General features: G+C 37.1%; 1 protein-coding gene across 7 annotated transcripts in view; it reads left to right on the top strand.

Moving 5' to 3' along the window:
• The window catches only part of LOC123871009 (unconventional myosin-XVIIIa), a 208,656-nt gene that overhangs the window by 72,857 nt on the left and 113,851 nt on the right, over positions 1–21,948 (top strand). For 6 of the 7 annotated variants that reach the window (XM_045914527.1, XM_045914526.1, XM_045914529.1 and 3 more), the window contains 11 exons: positions 9,565–9,747; positions 11,175–11,354; positions 13,121–13,245; positions 16,442–16,579; positions 17,280–17,423; positions 17,747–17,976; positions 18,631–18,781; positions 19,359–19,469; positions 20,512–20,641; positions 20,960–21,056; positions 21,478–21,601. In XM_045914527.1, the coding sequence (XP_045770483.1) occupies positions 9,565–9,747; positions 11,175–11,354; positions 13,121–13,245; positions 16,442–16,579; positions 17,280–17,423; positions 17,747–17,976; positions 18,631–18,781; positions 19,359–19,469; positions 20,512–20,641; positions 20,960–21,056; positions 21,478–21,601 (1,613 nt within the window). Of the gene's footprint in view, positions 1–2,496; positions 2,767–9,564; positions 9,748–11,174; positions 11,355–13,120; positions 13,246–16,441; positions 16,580–17,279; positions 17,424–17,746; positions 17,977–18,630; positions 18,782–19,358; positions 19,470–20,511; positions 20,642–20,959; positions 21,057–21,477; positions 21,602–21,948 lie in introns of those variants that run through there. The other variant, XM_045914533.1, reaches the window with a different exon arrangement.

The following is a 21,948-nucleotide window of genomic DNA, read 5'->3' as shown; positions in this document are numbered from 1 at the left end:
TCATCATTGTTGGTCATTTTGTACTCGTATGATGTGTATTTGTGATAATCATAATATTTCTGTATTGAGAAACCCCTTTTTTCACTGTTTGTAAATAAAATTTATGGTCGTTTTGTTAGCGAATCATTAAAATGTCAAGTTGTCTATTCAACTGCTTTTGTGCTGTAGAGTTATTTCAAATATTATCAGATTTCATACTCGTGGTCACCGTCCCACCCGAAGGATGCGTCTCTAGCCAAGGTGGAATGGGTGAAAATCTCTTAAGATACCTATATCCAGCAAGTCTCTTAAGGGCTTTTCACAATCCATGTATTCTGTTTACTCGTTTGAATTTGAAGCCAACTTTTTGGATTTTCAACTTTCCTGAATATCTTTAAATAGATAGATGATTTGAATACGTAAGTTTGAACATATCCGGACCTTATTCATGATCTCGTTAGGCAGCGAAGACTTGACAGGAACACATTTGAATAAGTTTGTAAGACATAAGTAGGTACATATTGCAGAACTCTACTTCTCCGAGTCCAACTCTGAAAACCACTTCTTAAAATACACCATGGTAAAATTGTTTCAGTAATAGTCATATCGTAAATCGGCCAGCTTTAAACACGGTAAAGGCGTACAAAAACAATGATGGTACTTAGTGGTTCAAAACAGATGCGTTTGTAGGTCAGATGGCGTTACTGAAATACTAACTGAACTGTTGCATGTTATCGTAAATCTACTGACCCTAATTGTTAAATGGGAACCGATTATAGGATTGAGATTGGCTTAGCTGGATATCTGGATGAGGAAGTAACGATATAAGTATATTAAACGAAAGAAATAAATAAAAATCTTTATGTACAATTAAACTTTTACAAGTACTTTTGAACCGTCAAATGCATCTAACACTGGTTCGGAATGCCTTTCCTATACCGAGAAGAACCATTGAATAACCAAGATTGATCCTTAATAGCTCCAAAGGCCTGGACAGACAAACTTAATTAGTAGGTACATAATATACAAGGGTTATTTCAAACGAAAATCGTGTTCTGAACGCATGTATGGGATGGGTTACACAAGAAATGGTATGAATATGAAGCACAGAGTCTGTCTGTTACCTTCCGTTTAACCGATTTTGACGAAATTTTGTACAGAGATAGTTTGCAACCTGGGGAAGACGAGTATAGGCATATTTATGCCCTGAAAAATGAAAGAGTTCCCACGTGATTTTTAAAAACTTAAATTCACGCGGACGAAGTCGCGGGCATCTTCTAGATAACATATATTTCAAATTATTTTATAATTAGATTTGAAATTGCGCAACGCGAACAGTGCAATGTACTATAAGTATTTAATGCTTATGAAGCCCCACAACTTTGAACTTTTGAATTGACATTGTTTGACCCAATAGCAATATTCCGGTGAATATTAAATTTACCCTTGTCGGGATAATATATTCAGTATTCACGTGGCTAATATAACTTTATAGGTTCTTAAATATTGTAAGCGCCGGCTCTATAATATAATATAAGCAGTAGTTTATTGCTTTTTCGTATCTATAATTTGAATATCGCTAATGGATACGCAACAATAAAATATAAAATTGGGGTTTTATTATGCTTTATTAATTTTATTTAATTTCAATCCATATCCATACTTAATATTATAAATGCGAAAGTGTGTCTGTCTGTCTGTCTGTCTGCTACGTTTTCATGGCTCAACCGCTGAACCGACTTTAATGAAAGGTACAGAGTTAGCTTACATTCCGGAGACAGACATAGGCTACTTTTTATCCCGGAAAATCAAAAAGTTCCTGCGGGACTCTTAAGAATCTATCCGTTAAACCGATTTATATGGGTACAGAAGTAGCTTACTTCCCGGAAATTAACTTCGGCAACTTTTTATCCCGAAAAAGCAAAGAGTTCCCACGGGATTTTTAAATAAACCTAAATCCGCGCGGACGGAGTCGCGGGCATCATCTAGTTTTAATATAAGTGTGAAGTTTAGACATTTGGGTGCTGAGTGGCATCCTTTGGTGGAAGACTTTGACCAAAATCATAATACTGCAAAAGCAAAATTGTGGTACTCTGGATATGTACGATCTGCTCCTCAGAATTTCAGGGATTTCCTGTCAAAATAAAGAGCAAGTTAAGAGTTAATTTGTACGTAAATAAATTAACATTAGCTATATTCTATAAACACAAACCTGAAAATATAAAAGCCGTTTGTCAAATTTTAGAGCATGTTAAAATATAAAGCAAGTTTAGAATGTTTTCGTGCGTAAATAAATTACCTAATAAAAAAAATTATGACAGCATGTCTGCATATTCCTATGTTATAGGCAGCTATTATGAATGTGCTGTACGTATAGATTATTATGAACGGATAATTGGTTTTAATAAGATTTGCTCCATACATACGCGTAGGTTTTCAATAGGCGGTACAAACTTCCTGGTGCGCGTGCGTGGATCGTGTGGGTGATGTTACTAACTAGTTAGATACAAACAACACAAGGAATAATTAGGTATTATCATACTAAGAATGTCTATTGTAACTAAACTCATAGAGGTTATAAACTGGTTAAAGATGTGGTACTTGAGAATTGTGTTGAAGCTTATATTTTTCGAAATAGCCGTTTCGGGTGATGAAGCGCCAACCGTCAATCTTCAATTGCCGGTTCTTCAAAGAGACGTAAGAGATGAAATCAATGCGCAAACACTTTTGAATGAACACGGAAGTGATTCTAGTAAGAGATCTAAAAGGCGTTGGTGTCGCAAAAAGGTACGAGGATAGAACCTTTTTTTTTTTTGTAGATTGAAAGTTACATTGAGAAACTATTATGTTAATTTTCACTTTTACTACCTATAGTTGTTTATCTATCGGAGTTTATAATTTTAAACATTGCCTGCAAGTAGCGATTTGTGCTCGGAGGACAGAGAGTGCAATAACCATATACCTAGATGCTGTAGGTGGGTGATAACTGATATAAATCTTTTTTTTTTTGTACAGATTTTTATTAGATACCTATGTGGTTGGTACCCTATATATTTTTTTTCACAGCTAGGCAGCACCTTTTCCAACCAGGCGTCCTTGAAGTATTAACCAAAGATTGTGCTATTAAACAGCCTAATGCTATCTAATGGGCCGTATAAATATTTTCGACATGCCTCCATAAAATATACATAACTAAATAAGTGCATAATGATTAAGGCCGTTGGAACCTGAATGTCCTGGCATGAATGTGTTACTAACTAGAATATAACAAAGAAGTCATAACAGAAATACTATAATTCATTTGGCTCCACACATTCTAAGGTTGGGTACAGGAGGTGTAGAAAAATGAGTGAACGAGTCGATGGTTGTAATAGGACTGACTTTTATTTCATGCCACATTGGTATATATGAATGTGCTTATAAACTATTGTTACACTGTACACCTCCCATGGGGTGGTAAAAAAATTATTAATGTTATATTACATAATTTTTTTTCTTAATAGCTAAATATAAAATACAAAAACATTTTTTTTTTAAATCGTAGGGAAACAATATATTTCTTACATCTAATTACAATATTGTTATATTTTCTTACAAATACATACAGTTAATCAGTTAAGTATAGTTTAGTTCTATTTTTATGAATAACATCTATTTTTCCATTAGTATATTCTATTTTTACATTCGGTGACAAGTCTTCAATTACTTTATATGGTCCTAAATATAAATCTGATAGTTTATTGCCTGTTTCATTTTTAATTAAAATTAAATCGTTAGGCTTATATTTTATAGGATTAACATATTTGTCGTATCTAAATTTTTGTCTATATTTACTATTTATTAAATTGTTACGCGCCTCTGTTTGTGAAACTTGTAAGCGATATCTCAATTCTTGAGGATAGTTATCGTGATTGTAAAGAGGTTCTATTTTCGTTGAAAGATTGCTTGGTAGGTTACACTTTTTACCATATACTAGTTCAAAAGGTGTAAACTTTGTTGATGAATGTACAGTTGTGTTATACGCAAAACACCAAAAAGGAAGCCATGTACTCCATAAATCTGGTCTACCTTCGGTCTGGATTCTTAGAAAACTTCCTAAACTCTTATGTGAGTTTTCTAAGGCACCTATACTTTCATGGTGGTATGCTGTTGAATTTAGTTTAGAAATATTGAGTAACTTACAAACCTCTTGAAATGTTTCCGATAAAAATTCAGATCCTCGATCTGTTCCCACAATCGTTGGTATTCCATGAACAAGGATAAAGTTATTTACAAAAACACGCGCTACTTCTGTGGCTGTTTTTGTGATCAATGGGAATGCGCATACATATTTTGTTAGTTCGCATTGTAGCGTTAAAATGTATGTGTAATTATTAATATCTCTATCTAAGGGTCCAACTATATCTAAAAATATTTTTTCAAAAGCTGAATGAGCTGTTGAAGTAATTACCATGGGTTCTTTCACCGTGGTGGTATATTTTTGTTTTTGGCATTTAGGACATTTTTTTACAAAATTAATTATGTCTTTTTCCAGTCCTGGCCAGAAATAATATTTCTTTATGTTATTTAACATTCGTCTAATGCCCGCGTGGCCACTTGTGGGCAGAAGATGAAAGTCGTTTAATATAACTTTTCTATCATCCATGTTATCTATTCTATTTACGTCCTCTAAAATAAATAAACGAGGTCCTTTCCATTCAATTGTATTCTTTATCTCCTCTACTAACTTCTTAACAAATATATTATTGTTATTACTTTTAATAAAATATATTTCTTCTACATTTATTCGTTCACAAAACTCACCTAGCTCTCTCACAAATGCGGCTCGCGTCAATTGCGATTGAGAAGCAGGGTTTATAAATATCGTCATTTGACCTCTGTCATATGAAAAAATATTATTTTCGCAATTAATTTTATTTTCTTGTCGCAATTTATTTAAAATTTTCGCGTCTATAAATCTTAACTCAACTGCGTTCTTTGGTTTAATATGACTGTCTACGACTATTGGCTGATCAGACCTGTCGTCGGTAGAGATCATATTATCCGAAGAAGCACTTGTATCTAACCGTTTACTCTGTGCACGCGTCATCACATTTACACTATCACACATCTCTTTCAAATCTTTAGAACTCATAATCACTCGAGATAATGCGTCTGCAGCCACATTATCTTTACCTTTCACATACTCTATCAGATAGTCATACTCTTCCAAGGTCAATCTAAATTTAAGCAACCTACTCGAAGGGTCCTTCATACTAAACAAATAAATTAAAGGTTTGTGGTCGGTAAGAATTTTAAAAGTCCGACCGTACAAGTAAGGTCTAAAGTATTTTATTGCCCAGACCACAGCTAAAAGCTCCTTTTCAATAGTTGGATAATTCTGCTCAGCTTTGTTGAGACTTCTACTTGCGTAAGCTACTGGACGTCCATCCGAGTTTGATAAAATTGCACCTATCGCGTAACCTGATGCGTCTGTGTGAACAATAAACTGATTGCTTTTTGAAAAGTCAGGGTATTGTAGAACTGGTGGTGTCATCATACATTCCTTTAAAATATCGAAAGATTTTTGACAATTACTATCCCATATAAATTGAACTTTTTTTCTGCATAAAAGATTTAAGTTGTAAGCTTTTTCGGCAAAATTAGGTATAAACTTTCTATAATAACTAGCTAATGCGACGAATCGTCTTACTTCGTCAGCAGTTTTTGGGATGGGGTAATCTTTTATGATACTAACTTTCTGAGGGTCGGGTACGATGCCATCGCCTGACACTACGTGTCCCAAATAAAACAATTCCTTTTTGAGAAAATCACATTTTGCTGGATTTAATTTTAAGTTAACGTTACGAATTCTTTCAAACACTTCAATTAAATTTTTGTTGTGATCTGATAAGTTTCGTCCAAAAATAATTAAATCGTCAAGGTAACAAAGACATTTTTCATAGGATAAACCAGCCATTGCCATATTCATCATTCGTGAAAATGAGCTTGGGCTTGTTTTAAGACCCATAGGCATTCTGGTCATTTGATATTGGCCTGAACTAAAAGCTGTGTATTTTCTGCTAGCTGGATCGAGCTCAACATTATAAAAACCTTGATTCAAGTCTAAGTGGGTAAAGTATATACATCCTGATAATGAGTCTAATATGTCTGTTATATTCGGTAGGGGAAATTTGTCATCAATAATACAGTTATTTAATTTTCTATAGTCAATGACTAATCTCCATTTTTTCTCCGTACTTGAGTTCGATTTTTTCGGAACTAATAGAACAGGGCTAGACCATTCACTGTTACATGGTTCTATTATGCCTTGTTTAAGCATCTTATCGATTTGTTTATCCATTTCATTCTTTTGTGAATGCGGAAGTCTATAAGGCTTGGAATACACTGGTGTCGTATTGGGCTTTAAAGAAATTGAATGTTTATAAAGCTTAGTAGTGGTAAATTGGTCACCTTCAAGGTAAAATATGTCGTTATATTTTGCACATATATTTTCAATACTAGATTGCTCCTCCAAATTTAAATGGTTTAAATTTAGTAATTTGAATAAACGTTTCACTCTATTTGAGTCTCTACAGGGATTTTCAAATAAACAAACATCATAATCACTAGCCTTGTGTATAATAGGCTTTATATCCTGTAAATAAAAATCGGTTTCAGTAGTATTCAAAACTTTTATAGGTATTTTTCCGTCCTTAGGCATAACTAGCATGCTCGCGATAAAAATTCCATCTTTAATTTCGGATGCACAGACTACGCTCTCTTCAGTCATACTAGTAGTAATGTAATGCGTAGATTCAGACCTAGCAGGTATAGTCAAAAAGTTAGGTTTCTCAACTTCAATATTATTTAACAATGGTAGTATGAATTTTATTCCATTAAAGTTCAATGTTAAAATGCAATTTTCTAAGTCAATATGAGCTCCGTACAAAGAAAGAAAATCTAGACCTAAAATTCCATTGGCCATACACGGTAAAGAATCGAATACATAGAACTCATGCGGTAATTGTACACCACTTGGAGCAGATAGTGTTAAATAAACAGAGCCTTTCGCTTGGATTTGACCCCCCACGCCGTTGATTAGAATACGGCGGTCGGCTATGGGTGTATTGTTACATACTATTGTTTTGCAAACCGCTGAAATGCTTGCGCCGGTATCTAATAACCAGAAGCATCTTGTATTGTTCAAATATAATTCTACGTATTTTACATTTTTCTGTAAGGTTAATATAAAGGGTTTATTCTCGAAAAAACTGATTTTGGTTTTCAGGGGAGGATTTAATCTGACAATCCGATTCTGATCCGCCCAACATATGCATGACATTTCTAGTGTGTTTAGCTCCTCGATTTCTATAATAATAATTATTATTATTAGAAAACTTACCTCCGCGACCTCGTGTCATCCCACGAGCGCCGTTCTGTTTTCCTCTCGAAGAAGAGTAGTAGTGCGCTGAAACCTGATGCCCTAATGCTCGCCCTCTGCCAGGTACATAATATGATGGCCGTGAACCTGTATACTTACCTGTATTCCATCTACCTGAGTAATTATTAAAATTCCTAGACTGGTAGTATGTACGCTGTTTCATGGTTAATAAATCACCTGCTGAAGGGGAAGGGTTCGAGATTTCTTCATCAAGGGCACCCTGAATTGCATCCTTAAGCGAATCGTAGTTCCTGGCTGTAATTACTGTGCTAAGTGTACGATTACGCAACCCGTCGGCAAACTTTTTAGTGACAAATTTTTCATTTAAGGGCTTAAATACCGCATAAGCATTTGAATCACCTTTTGACTGCGATATTGTAAGGTCAACAAAAAGTTCTGACATTTCTTTCCCATAATCTTGTACAGATCTATTATTTTGCTTTAACTGTTGTATTTTATTTTGGATAGCTATAGGCGATTTTTGTGGCAGTAACACACGCCGCATATCGCTAACCAAGTCATTGATGGCTGTGTAATTTGGCTGTAATTGCAATTTAGCATTTTGTGACAGTCTACTTTTTAAGATGAATTGAATGAGATTATTTTTACAGTCGGGACTTGTAAGCAAAGAATCATAGTAAATAATATTATCGATTAATTGCTTCACAGATATTTCAGAGTCATCGATGACTGGCAGTAATTGTAATGCTACTTTTAATTCGAATTTTGCCATTTTGTTATAATTTTCACAAGACTCGGTATTACACAATTTTAAAATAGTATCATATAAATTGAAAAAATCATTACTTAACTTGTCAAATCGTAAGCATTCATCACCCTTAAAAGATACTGGTATTGAAGCTAATTCTTCTAAAATCGAATTAAAATTACTTACTAAATTGTCCGCTTCACTTAACTTTTTAGATATAATTTCACCTTTTCTCCGACTTGGGCCGATTTTCACTAAATATACCTTTATCTTGGAAAGTTCGTTATATAAGTTCAATAAATCGTCATACATCACTGTCCATCTTGCACTTTGCACTAATTGTAATAGTTTTTTCTTGAATAATAAAATATCACGATCCACAAGGTTTAGCACGGCAGTTCTCACACGAACGCTCCAGTGCTGGTCCTCGTCCTGAAGATCGGCGCGACCGTCGAAGCACGTGCTGGGTTATTTGGCTTCTCATCCAATTTTCGTGGCATTTTTTGTAAAATTTGAAGAATATGTAAAGTACTCCCAGTAACAAAATTGTGCATATAATAATCACAATTATATTGATTGACGAAATATGCCAATGTAATTGTTCTATATTGGCATTGTTTTGACCATTCTGATTGATAAAAATGTCTTCTTTCTCCACCTTTGAGTTGCACATTATACAGGTGTTTTTATATTTTATAAGTATTTATTTATTTGAGTCCGTTTGGCGGGGTCGCCATCTAAGGTTGGGTACAGGAGGTGTAGAAAAATGAGTGAACGAGTCGATGGTTGTAATAGGACTGACTTTTATTTCATGCCACATTGGTATATATGAATGTGCTTATAAACTATTGTTACACTGTACAACATAAAACCGGATTTTGACAAGATCTTCAAATTAATTGGAATATATTTTCTATCTTTTATTGTGTCCAATAAACAAACAATCAAAATGTGTTAAACTGGTGTTAAACGAAATCGCATCTTGATAAGATTTCTTGATAATATCTGCGAGATATTAGCTTTTTTATATTCCAAGTTTAGAAATATATTTTTACGACCGAGCTCTTAACTTAAATATAAACATTGGCGGCAAAATGTCGGCTATAATTTTGGCAGAAGTTTAAAGCTTTCCCAATTTTGTATAAATCATGTGCTTCTCATGTGAATTGTGATTTGTATCTTTACTAGCCTTTTTTATTTATTTCTGATGTATAAGTACCAGATTTATCTGAATATCATGCATTGTCGGCGTCGCTTAGATTTTCTATCTTGGATTTGTTGTAAAAGTATAGTTCAAAATGTAACTGAAATCATAGAAGGATTTTGTTTAAACTTCTTCAATTATACTGTCTAACGAAAGATTCAACTAGATCTTAACTTATTTTCTTAGTGCCTAGAAAATAATTTACTCGTTGTAACATCAATATAATAAAGTCAATTTTATTGTCCATAGGCAAAATCTGAGGAGCAGTTGGCTTGTGAAAAGGAATGGCTCCAAGCAGGTCACATGTGGTTGGCCCATCGAGGCGGCTTCACCGCGGTTGTAAGAGAAGGCGACGCGGACGCAGGCAGAGCCAAAGTACGAGTGCTGCAGACTGGGGAGGTGATCACCGTTGATGAAGATGATTTAGAGAAGGTAAGAAAAAGAATGGCTCCAAGCAGGTCACATGTGGTTGGCTCATCGGGGTGGCTTCACCACGGTTGTAAGAGACGCGGACGGACGTGGATGCGGGCTGGACTAAAGAACGAGTGTTCAAACGGGGGGCGGGGGTGGTGATCACCGTTGATGAAGAAGACTTGAGGTAAGAAAAAGAATGGCTCCAAGCAGGTCACATGTAGAACATCACACAAGCGACACACTGGGGAGGTTATTAGAAAAGGTGAGAGAAATAATGGCTCCAAGCTGGTAAGCTATGTTATAGTTGGCTTCATTGGTGTTGCAATAGAAGGCCACGCGAACGCAGACAAACCAAAGTATAATGAGTTGAGAAGAGACTCCATATTTGCTCTATATGGTGTCAAAAGTGCGGTTTACCGGGGTTTTTTAAATAACTTAATGGACTTGCACTTGACTGCAATCACACTAAGCAGGAGATGATGCAGCCTAAGGTGGAGCGCGCCTGTCCAGAAGGTGCCTATTCACTCGTCTTTTGAAGGTAGGTACCAATATTATAGCTTCGGGTAAACGGAAGCCGGAAGGGCATTCCATATTCTAGCAGTGTGTATTAGAAACGAGGAAGCAAATCGCTTAGTAGGGGTCCGTGGGATTTCAACTATTTAGGGATGCAGACCTTCCCGATGCCTAGTGGTTCTATTGTAAAATGACGAGGAGCGAACTAGGTCACATAGCGTTTACCGTACTAAATCGTACTTTTGACGTGGTATTTGAAATTAATGAAATCAATTTCTATAATTAGCATTGGCAGCATAATATTTTGCATTTAATTTCCGTAATCACCCTAATAGCACAATGAATAATGATAGAAGGAACAGGTCAGTCACGATTTGAAAGGGTTTAAGTTGGTGTAATAGATCCTTTTTGCACTTGTTGTAAATAATTCTCTCGACAGCGACATAATGGTACATTAGAAAATTAAATAGTTAAATATTAGCTCTTCTACTTTTAACTAGCCGTTTAAACCGTAACTGATATTTATTTTGAATAATTTCGAATAGGCTATTTTTTTTAAATTTATAGACTAACGCTTGGCTGCAATCAGATCTGCTAGCAAGTGATGATGCAGCCTAAGATGGATCGCGCTTGCCTAGAAGTTGCCTATACACTCTTGACTTCTCTCATAAGTTTGGCTGTATTCTATCTACCACGCTGACCAAGTGCGAATTGGCAATACGTAACACACCTCTGAGAACATTATGGAAGGCTCTCAGCCATGCAGGTGTCCTCACGATGTTTTCCTTTGCGGGATATTTACGCACACAACTCGGGAAAGTTAGAAGTACGTGCTCGGGATCGAACAACCATTATACTGTTACGTCTAACGACCTTTCCTCAGGTGAATACAACTATTGTAAGATATTTAGATGTCCTATTGTTTTCCTCAGGCGAATCCACCTCAGCTGGAGCGCTGTGAAGACATCGCATCTCTACGCTGCTTGAACGAATGTGGTGCTCTTCACGTCCTGAGGTCACGCTTCGCCGCCGCCTTGCCTCATGCTCGCGCCGGACATGCCCTGCTGGTCCTCGGACCACCGAGGCGTACCACCCCTGTTTATACGGAAAAGGTATACCGTTTTTATGTTTAAACTATCATGAGTGTTTTCATTGTAAGTATTTACTCGGGCTATCTTCTCCATTCGAAGTAATAGACTAAATACGTGAAGATAGCCGTAAAAATCTTTAAATATGCCGTTGTTTTGTGAGCCAGGCTAATTGACAAGGATGGCTAAGTAGGTTCTTGCAACACGAAGTCAGAACTCGGACCATTTTTTACCTACAACTAGCTAATGCCGTGCATTAATGAATTGAATTTTTCCTTCCACATGATTCTAGGTTAACGGGAAGTACCCTATAGATTTTCTTGACAGGCGTCAAACGGACAGACAGACAACTAAACGATCCTAGATAAGGGTTCTGTTTTTCCTTTTGAGGTACGAACCCTTATAAATAAAAAGGTCAAAGGACACTGGATTTTTAACATAATTATCTGACTTCATAGTTCATCTTCATGCGGATGAAGTCGCGGCATGAGCGAACGCTAAATAAGTTTATAGATCGTTGTATCCATTTTGTGGACAATCGATGTCAAAAATAATTATAGATTTCTCCATAATGTTCTCGTCGTCTGAACGCAATTCCATTCGTATATATTTTTCTGAGCATTAAAACAGAGCCACGATGTTAAACTCGTGTGGCGCCATCTAGTTTTGTTTCATGAAAATAAAGTAATCTCTACTAACGTTATGAATGCGCTGCATGCACAGCCCGACATAAACACACTATCAGTGTAATTATGTTGGGCTGTCTTTCAATTAGGTACCTATAGTCTATACGGATAGTCAATACACTAACTACTAATTAACTACCATTTATTAATAAATAATTTGTATATACCTACTACTTTTTTTAACGGACTACGGCAAAGCCAAAAGGAAGGGTTATGATACGATTTTAGCAGTCTATGTATGTATGTATGTTTATATGTGTGTATGTTTGAATCCAGATTCTGTGTGTTCCACCGTAGCGCCTAAACTACTTGGCCGATTGTGATAAATGAGGTGTCAATTGATTTGTTGTACAAACCCGGTGACAGGCTATATTTTATGCGACAAAATTGACCTAAAGGATGTAACATCAAAAAAAATTTTTTTTGCTATTATATCGAGTAATAGACTACAGGCCCATGTTTAAAAATGGGTGGGTCATATGAACCACCAGGTGACGTATACAGGACGATATAAGAGCATAAAATAATAAGTTTCAGCACTATGCCGTCACTTGTAAGCTGTCCAACAGAGTACTGGTGAGAATTGAAAAGTGCAGGTAGAGTGAGTACATTTTGGTCATATATTTTTGTACGGCATTTTTACCATCGATAGATCCATGAAAAATAATAAGAAAGCGCGCAGTGCCGTAAAAAAATGGTGCGCCACAAAGTCAGTAAATGTTTTGATTTTCTGACAATTTCCGGGGTAAATTTGGTCATTTAATTCTGTACGGCACTAGTTTCATACTGTTTCAATACAGCCTCTAATCCATTATTCCGCAACGCCGTACAAAAATCATGCGACAAGGGGAAAAAATTGAGGGTAGCAACCCCCTCTCTTTCCGTGGTCCGGGGGGTGATTTGAGAAAGTACGGCTTTGGTTCCAAAACATTATCTAGCACTCAAAAGTACTAATAAAAATAATCCAAGATATTATCTATCTCCATTCCGAATTTCAGCCAAATCCGTCCAGTAGTTTTTGCGTGAAGGAGTAACAAACATACACACACACACACACACACATACAAACTTTCGCCTTTATAATATTAGTGTGATACTCTCCAGGTTGCGGCTATGTTCCGAGGTTGCCGCGTGGACGACATGCCGCCACACGTGTTCGCCGCTGCGCAGTCGGCCCACCGCTGCATGCTGGCTTCAAGGCGAGACCGCGCTATAGTGTTCCTGGGAAGGTAATATTATCTACCATCTAGAGCTATATGTAAATCGCATCATCGCATGTGACAAAAAAATCTTGTGTGAGAACCCAGATCGGCGGCTGTAACGGAGCCCTATCTCCACCTCGGTCGGGTGAGGCTAGGGCTCTGTTACGGCTGTACAAGAAGGCCTTACGCTAGTAAGTGGTTGTAGAATGTGGCGTTACAGAATGACTTATTCCGAACGGAAAAAAAATCCTTAAATAAAGTGTTTAAGAAAAAAAACCTCCTTTTTTTGAAGTCGGTTAGCAAAAGTGACCTGGATACGACTTTCTGCCGCTGCGATCCAAATCACCAACGTGGTTCAAGACCACGAATATATGTATATTGTGAATCGAGCGCTCCTATAGTACCTACTTAAAGCAAATAGCGACCTACTAATTATTACCATCCCACTTCGACTAACAAATTAGAGCAAGAGAGTAATGGGTGATATTAGGTAGGACCGAATTAGATATTAGGACTGCTCTATCTATAGTTCTAGATTCATTGTTCAAGACTCACAACTAAGATTTAAAGACTTAAAAACATTCTATAAGAATATATGCGGACTTCGTCTGTGTTGGTGTTAGCTGGCGGGCGTGCTCTGCCGTTTTGGAGTGTTTTATTTTTGTTAAAACTGACTGGAAAGCGCTCTAAGGGGGTGCCGTGCGTATGTCGGCGAACGCCGGCACAGACGGGGTCCATACTTGTATAGTTTAACTAACTTGTTACAAATAACTACAAACTTGACATCGGCTAATCTTTGTAAAGCCAGACGAGAAAAAATAAAAGAATATATGCATTATATTCTCCTAGAATGTTTTTGTCAGACGTGGATGAGGCCCGAATTTTATTTCTTACTAGCTGATGCCCGCGACTTCGTTCGCGTGGATGTGGGTTTTTTAAAATTCCCGTGGAAACTGTTTGATTGTCCGGGATAAAAAGTAGCCTATGTGCTAATCCAGATTATAATCTATCTCCATTCTAAATTTCAGCCCAATCCGTCCAGTATTTTTTGCGTCAAGGAGTAACAAACACACACACACACACACACACACACACGCACGCACGCACGCACGCACGCACGCACGCACGCACGCACGCACGCACGCACGCACGCACGCACGCACGCACGCACGCACGCACGCACGCACGCACGCACGCACGCACGCACGCACGCACGCACGCACGCACGCACGCACGCACGCACGCACGCACGCACGCACACACACACACACACACACACACACACACACACACACACACAAACTTTCTCCTTTATAATATTAGTGTGACAAAGATTCCTAATGAGCTACAAAGCCGTTTTATCCTGTTGTAGTTTTCTTTCTTCTTTCTTCTTTCTTTATTTGCATTCATGTCTTCATCATAAAAAATATTATTACAACATGAAGCCCCGTCAGGGCGCTGCAAAGTATAACATTGGTAATTAAAACAATTACAATTCTATTTTTAACAATTATGAAAATTATGAAATGTAAATAACAATTATGAGTTAATTAAATGGTAGGTAATTAATGTGATGTCATGTTTTCTGCTTTTTTGAGACATTGATTGATTTATTTGAAGATATGAGGTACGCAGAAAAAAATTGCACAAATAACATAAAAGATATGCTGTTGTTACCAACGACATCTACGTACTATGCACTAGTGACTATGTACGCAAAACGTAAATCGTTTTCTATGGAGCTGTCAAAATTAGTATAATTCTAGCCATTAAATTAAAAAAAGCAGCTTCATCATCATTATCAACCTATCGATGTCCACTGCTGGACGCAGATCTCTTGTAGGGACTTCGCGCCGGCTCAATCCAGCGGCTCACTACAATTAGTTTGCTGTCATCTGTTCAGTTTAGCAACTCTTTGAGCTAGTTTCGGATATCTTGGCTATATTTTAGCATTATTAAACAAATAAACGAACATGCTAGTAAAATGTAAAGACAAAAAATGTAAACAAACTGTAATTTTAGATCTTGTGCAGGTCCGTTTTGCCGTGTTCCATTCACGATAATCAATCAAATGGCGGTCCCATAAATTGTAGGAAACGCTCGATCACAAATTACGCATATTTTATCTTTTAAATGAGTCGGTCGTATATAATATAAACACTACAAACGTTAATATATTCACTCTTATGTTAACTGTAGTAAGATTCAAAATTAAAATCATTTTTTAACCCCCGACCCAAAAAGAGGGGTGTTATAAGTTTGACGTGTGTATCTGTGTATCTGTCTGTGGCATCGTAGCTCCTAAACTTGTGGACCGATTTTAATTTAGTTTTTTTTTGTTTGAAATGTGGCTTGATCGAGAGTGTTCTTAGCTATAATCTAAGAAAATCGGTTCAGCCGTTTAAAAGTTATCAGCTCTTTTCTAGTTACTGTAACCTTCACTTGTCGGGGGTGTTATAAATTTTTTTACACTTGTGTTATGATGTATGTATATCTAAAATAAATCAGCCCAATAGAGGGTCTATTGATTAAAGTGCCAATTATTATGACTTGGTAGAGAAAGGCTGGTCTATTCTAGTCTGTTACTAGATTATCGTTATTTTATGCTAAGATACGAGTTTCGATATGCGAACTTGTTAGTATTAATAATGCTATTTGAGAAGTTCAAGGTTCCAAATTGGTTTTGCCTGATAAGCAATAAAAACATTCATTGAAAAGGAAACCAGTTTGAAAAATTGTAAAACGGATAATGTTTTTATGGTACAGTATCGGCAAAACCTTAAATACAGAAGAACTTGTTATTTCAATAATAAATAATTAATTTAATTATTATCTCATGATGATCAAATCCTTGAATAATCAAATTAATGTTTTATTTTTCATTCATCAAACACTAGTTATCTACAGTTTACATAGTTTAATACATTGAGGAAAAATAAATAAAAGGAAAAACGTATTTATTTATAAACGTATAATACATAATCGTTTGGTTTATCTGTCTACAAAGAAACTATTTTTTTTAACATTTCAGGTATAAAAGTTTCAAAGATACGTACTATTATATAATCCTGTAAATACTTTGTAGATATCTGAATAGTCGTTAAAGTTCCTTTTCAATTCCTTAACAATTTCACAAAACGTACAATAGAAAATTTTCAGCCACTTATTACCAATCTATTACTAGCACATCCGATGCCTTATCTATCTATATTATGATTTGCAGATCTGGCTCAGGCAAAACGTCAGCAATGAGACACAGCGTGTGGTACCTAGCAAGTGCATACCCCGCACAAGGATCAAAACTGACTCCAGAACGTTTGGATGCAGCATTAGACGTACTACACGCCTTCGGCTCTAGTCGGTGAGTATTTTAGCTATTGCAAAGCCCTTGAATACATTCGCTCAAATGACCAGCTTCCAGGCTAGCCCGCTTCCATCTTTGACTGCATCATCACTTACCACCAAGTGAGATTGCAGTCAAGGGCCAACTTGTATCTGAATAAAAAATGAACTTCCACGCATCCTAGAAACAACAAATTAGAATTCTTGACGTTCGATGGAATAAATGACAGGGGAGTGAAGGACATGATTCTGCCATCAACATTGCTTGCCATATGGTGGGCATATGCCCACGGTGGACACACGGTGGACAGGGTGGACAGTCCACCCTGTGATAAGAATAGGTAGAGATGAAAAAACAAATATTTAGTAAAAACCAAGATCCTCAGTATGTATTGAGGGACTGACGTTTTGTCACCTTTTGCAACGCTAATCTCGTAGAGTAACGGATAATGTAAAAATCATCAAAACGTTAATCATGATGAATAACGGTTGGCCAGAGGGCTAAAGTCCTTTTCGGAACAAAAAAAAGAAAAGCACTATTTATTTTATTCACTTCGTCCATATAGGATTATATTCAGCGGTGTTTGAAGAGCGAGGTGTAATCACTCTCTAGTCATAGTGCAATTATAATTCTTCAAATCTCAATCACTCTATGGATGGACACTGGATGCATTTCCCAAAACCTCGTGATAAATGAAAATTATAACTTTGTTTTTCAGGACGGGCTCAAATCCGCACGCTTCCCGATTCGTGTCCCTAACATCGCTAGACTTTGACGGAGGCGGCGCTCTAGTGTCGGCGTCCGTGCAGATCTTATTGCCAGATTTAAAGCCAGATCAGACTGCCCTACGAGCTCTGCATACGTAAGTAAATTTTAAATTAAAATAGAAAAAAAAATCCTTAATGATATTAAAAAATCTTCTTCCTTTTAAAGTATCCACACTCCATACACATGGCTTCTATTAGCTTTACGTTTATATGGACTCTACTTTGATTGCTAACCGTATTGTAAATAGTTGCTGAATATCGGATAAAATCCCGCTCACTTCGCTCGCGCTTTTGTTTATCGGCTTTCTTAATCAAAAGATACTTTCAAAACATTTTATTTTCTCATTACGTTTGAGTTTTAATTATAAGGCGGCTATGCGTGGCAAATTTTTTATCATAAATGTCTAATTTACTACAGATTATTCCACGGATGCGATGGCCGTCTCCGTCGAGAGTTGCTTCTGGATCAGGCGCCAATAAACTCCCCAAACCTCTACGTAGGTTCCACCGAGAAGGCCGACGCGCCGGCAGAATTCTCCGCTCTCAAAGACGCTTTACAACACTTGGCTGTGACTGAACAAGAACAAATGGCTATTTGGAAGATCCTAGCTGCTATATGCCATTTGGGGTGGGCTGGAGTTGTGAGAGGTACGATATTTTAACTAGTATCTGTAAATTTTCAAAATTCTCTGGCATTTACCTCTTTTTAGGCTTTAAATGGAATAAAGATGGGCTGAAGACACTAAGAAGTATTGTCTCTGAAACCTGATGACAAGAAAGAGATGAAACAGTTTGTTTAGTCACATTTGTAGTATTACCTTTTGCTTTTGGGGATATTCGAATATTTATACTAAAAAGTAGTAGCTAACGCAGGTCTATTTTATATGCAAACGGGGTTCTTTGAAAATGTATACCCAAATTCAACAGTTAAAATTTAAAAAACTTGAAGAAACCCTGTCGAAAGGAGTTGGTTTAGTTTGCATATGCCAAAGATGTAGTTATTTATAGCTCTGTTAACCAATTCGGAAAACTCGAAGCACTTCTGATACAGACGCATATGCGAAAGCTGCTTAGTTTATTATGAATAATACTAATAATGTATGTGAAAAAAGACTTGGCACAACGGGTCGTCGAAATACACCAGGCGCCCAGGTAATGACAGTAAAAGTGATTCAAAGAAGGTAAAATTTCGAAAAATAATAGCTAAATAGTGTATTTTCGGTGTAGTTTAGGTAACAAAATAACTCGCCTAACCGGGCCTAGTGGATCGAAAAATTCATCAAGTTTTATTATTTCTGACAGCAAATACAGGATCAGGCCTGAAGTATCAATTTGCAAACGGCGGGTGTGCGAGCCGCGCGGCGCGCTTGCTCGGCGTCGGCGCGGAGGAGATTGCTCGCGCTATATTCACGCCTCCCACCCCGCCTTCACCGCAACCCAATACTGCGCCGAGGTAATATCATTGTTCAAGAACAAATAAACAGTTTTGGCAGAAAAGTTTTTCATTTAATGCCCACCAAAAGGGATTGATCGCCACAAGCGATAAAGTCACCTTTGATGCTGTGTGCCTAGTCTTATTTGCTTTTGTTTCCTTCTATTTGTGTGCAATAAAGATTTTAAAACAAAAAACGAAACAAACAACCGAGCTTTGAAGATAGCTCTGAAAGATGCGATGACCAATCCGTCAGCATTTTATTCGAATTTTCTCGAATTTTGGGAAACTGCACAGTATATGAACTTCATCTACGAATCGTTGCTCACACATGTCTTTCATGAAGGCTTAAATAAATCTTAAGATCCATTCCCGTTGTTATACAATATCTTATATTTTTACTATGCAATCTTGTGTGGCTTGAAGGAAAATAGAAATGTCATCGATTGAATATTGATATAAATCATTGCACTATAAAATCTTCAATTAAGAATTAATGGTCTTTGCTTATTCACTTTGGGTGAATTCTTCTGGCATGACACAATAATTGTGAGGTGTCAAATAGAACCTTTGTAAAAAAAATGATGTCCTTTCTCAGAACGCCATCGCCCTCAAATGAGAAAGAAGCACCAGGATCGGAGGCACTCGATGCCTTCGTGGCTGGACTATACAATGAAACCTTTAATATTGTCGCTGCTCTAGTCAACAGGTAACATTTGTGTAATTTCTATTAATAGTTTGTTGATGGCTGCGAATTCGTCCTCGCGGATTTAGGTTTTTTTAATCCCGTGAGGACTGTTTGATTGTCGAAAAGTAGCCGTCTACGAAATTTGGCACAGAGATAGATTCTTGGCAAGCTCTCTAAGACTGAGATCTATAGAGCGCACTTTGACTTTGCTCAGACTTAAGACACTGTTACTACGAGACAGCGTTATACCGCTGGCATTAATCTGACTCGTTTTAACTGAAACTTAAGTCTAAGCAAAGTCAAGGTGCGCTCTTTAGATTTCAACCTTAGTCCGTCAAGAGCATCAGCGTCAATGACAAAGTACAGAAACACTTTCGCATATATATAATATTAGTATGGATTTATAATCTGCAAACTGCGTACTGTATATATACATTTATATTTATTTTTCATGTACCAAAATTGTAGTTACAAAGTTATGATAAACAAGTGTAAATTAAAAATTTATAACACCCCCGACGATCCAAAGTATTTGAGTTTTCCAAAACATCATTTTCAAATAAATAATTATGTATTTAGGCAACGTCCATCTTGACAGCTTGACATTTGTCTATTGACATAATATTATGAACCTAACGGTTATCTAACCTTCTTTTCTACAAGAAAACTAGAAAAGAGCTGATAACTCTTAAACGGCTGAACCAATTTTTTTAGATTATAGCTAAGAACACTCTCGATCAAGCCACCTTTCAAACAAAAAAAACTAAATTAAAATCGGTTTATTCGTTTAGGCGCTACGATGCCACAGACAGATACACAGATACACAGATACACAGACACACAGATACACAGATACACACGTCAAACTTGTGACACCCCTCTTTTTGGGTCGGGGGTTAATTAATCTATGTACAAAGGAAATGCTTAACTCTAAACAGAGATTTTTTCCAGCTTCCCCGCACAGTACGCACAGTGACACGGGCCACGGCCTTTCGTCGCCCGATAACGGGTGTTTAAATGAATATTTTATTTATTTAATAAGTAAAGAACATTAAAATTGCAGAAGTCTATCAACGTCAGCCAGAACGTCGGCGTCCATTCTGCTGTTGGACACCCCCGGCGCGGACAACCCCATGTGTGCCGGACAACAGAGCGGCGCCCCGCTGTCCAAACTGTTGTCCAACTACTTACAGGTATGTTATCCTACCGGACAGACGACACCATACGAGTCGTAGGGATCCGCTATATTCTATACTTTATCCAAGGAAAGAAGTTAGTATAGGGCTCTCTCTGTTACGAAATCTCATACAAATAAAAGAGACAAAAATCTCAGTGGGCGTTAAACTATTTTGAGTCACCAACCAATCACAAACGAAACTATATTTTCGTATTGAATTTTGAAAACGTGTTTGTGATTGGTTCGTGACAAAATTGTTAGCGCCCACTGAGAGAGAGCCTCTCCTAAATTCTTTCCATGGATAGAATATAACATCAGCTGCATTTACTTGCAGGAACGTTTGCAAGGGGTGTTTCACGAAGCAATGTTGGTAGCGCCGCGGGAGCGATACGCGCAAGAGGGCATCACACTCGATGACGGAGCAGAAGAAGGTTGGTACAAGCATTTAAAGTTGGTATTCTACTGCTTCGAAAATATATTTATAGAAAGAAGTATTTAAAGACTACTTCAACTAACGATTTTAAACTCTTAAACTTTCTGTGGTGTGAGCGTAGACCTATAACCCTCGGTGTGAGTTGTGACTTAAAAATGTTAAATAAAGTAGGTACTTGCCAAATAATACATTTTAGCAATCGGATTGATGCCCATGCGTTGTTTAATAAGTAACATGATGATTAATAAATCAGTGGTTATCAGTGGTTACATGATATTTTGTAGAACGAAAATTTAGGAACGTTAATTTTCCGGGGATAAAAAGTAGCCTGTGTTATGTGATTCAAGGGCAAACCAATAAACCAACAAACGCACACTTTTCGCATTTATAATATTCTTAAAATAATTTATTCGTTACAGATTGGCTATCGGAAACAGTGAATCCGGGCCCAATGGTGGACTTGTTAGACAAAGCCCCACAGAACACTATCGTGCGCAGTTCGCAAGCGGACTTGCGGGATTGCGATCGACGGGGATTGCTATGGTGAATATTAAAAAATACCTAAATAAATGGTGAATATTAATGGCTAAGACGATGGCCTCCTATTCGGGGGATGCAGCTTTTTCAGAGCTATATACCGCTTACTTTTCAGAGATGAAGGTGATGATGATGCACATAACTTCATCATCATCATTGTCAACCTATAGACGGAGACGTCCCTACAACAGATCTATGTCCAGCTTCCACAGCTGGGCATAGATTTCTTGCAGGAACTTTCACACGCCGCCTGAATCTAGCGGCACCCTACATCTCGTTTGATGATGTCTGTCCACCTCTCTCTATAATGTTCTCAAAGGTGTGTGAAATCTGTCAATTCGTATTTAGCTAGC

The sequence above is a fragment of the Maniola jurtina genome, chromosome 13, assembly GCF_905333055.1.
Source record: "Maniola jurtina chromosome 13, ilManJurt1.1, whole genome shotgun sequence".
Classification (NCBI taxonomy): Eukaryota; Metazoa; Arthropoda; class Insecta; order Lepidoptera; family Nymphalidae; genus Maniola; species Maniola jurtina.
Note: the sequence above shows the minus strand (reverse complement) of the source record. Positions and strands in the feature narration are given on the sequence as shown.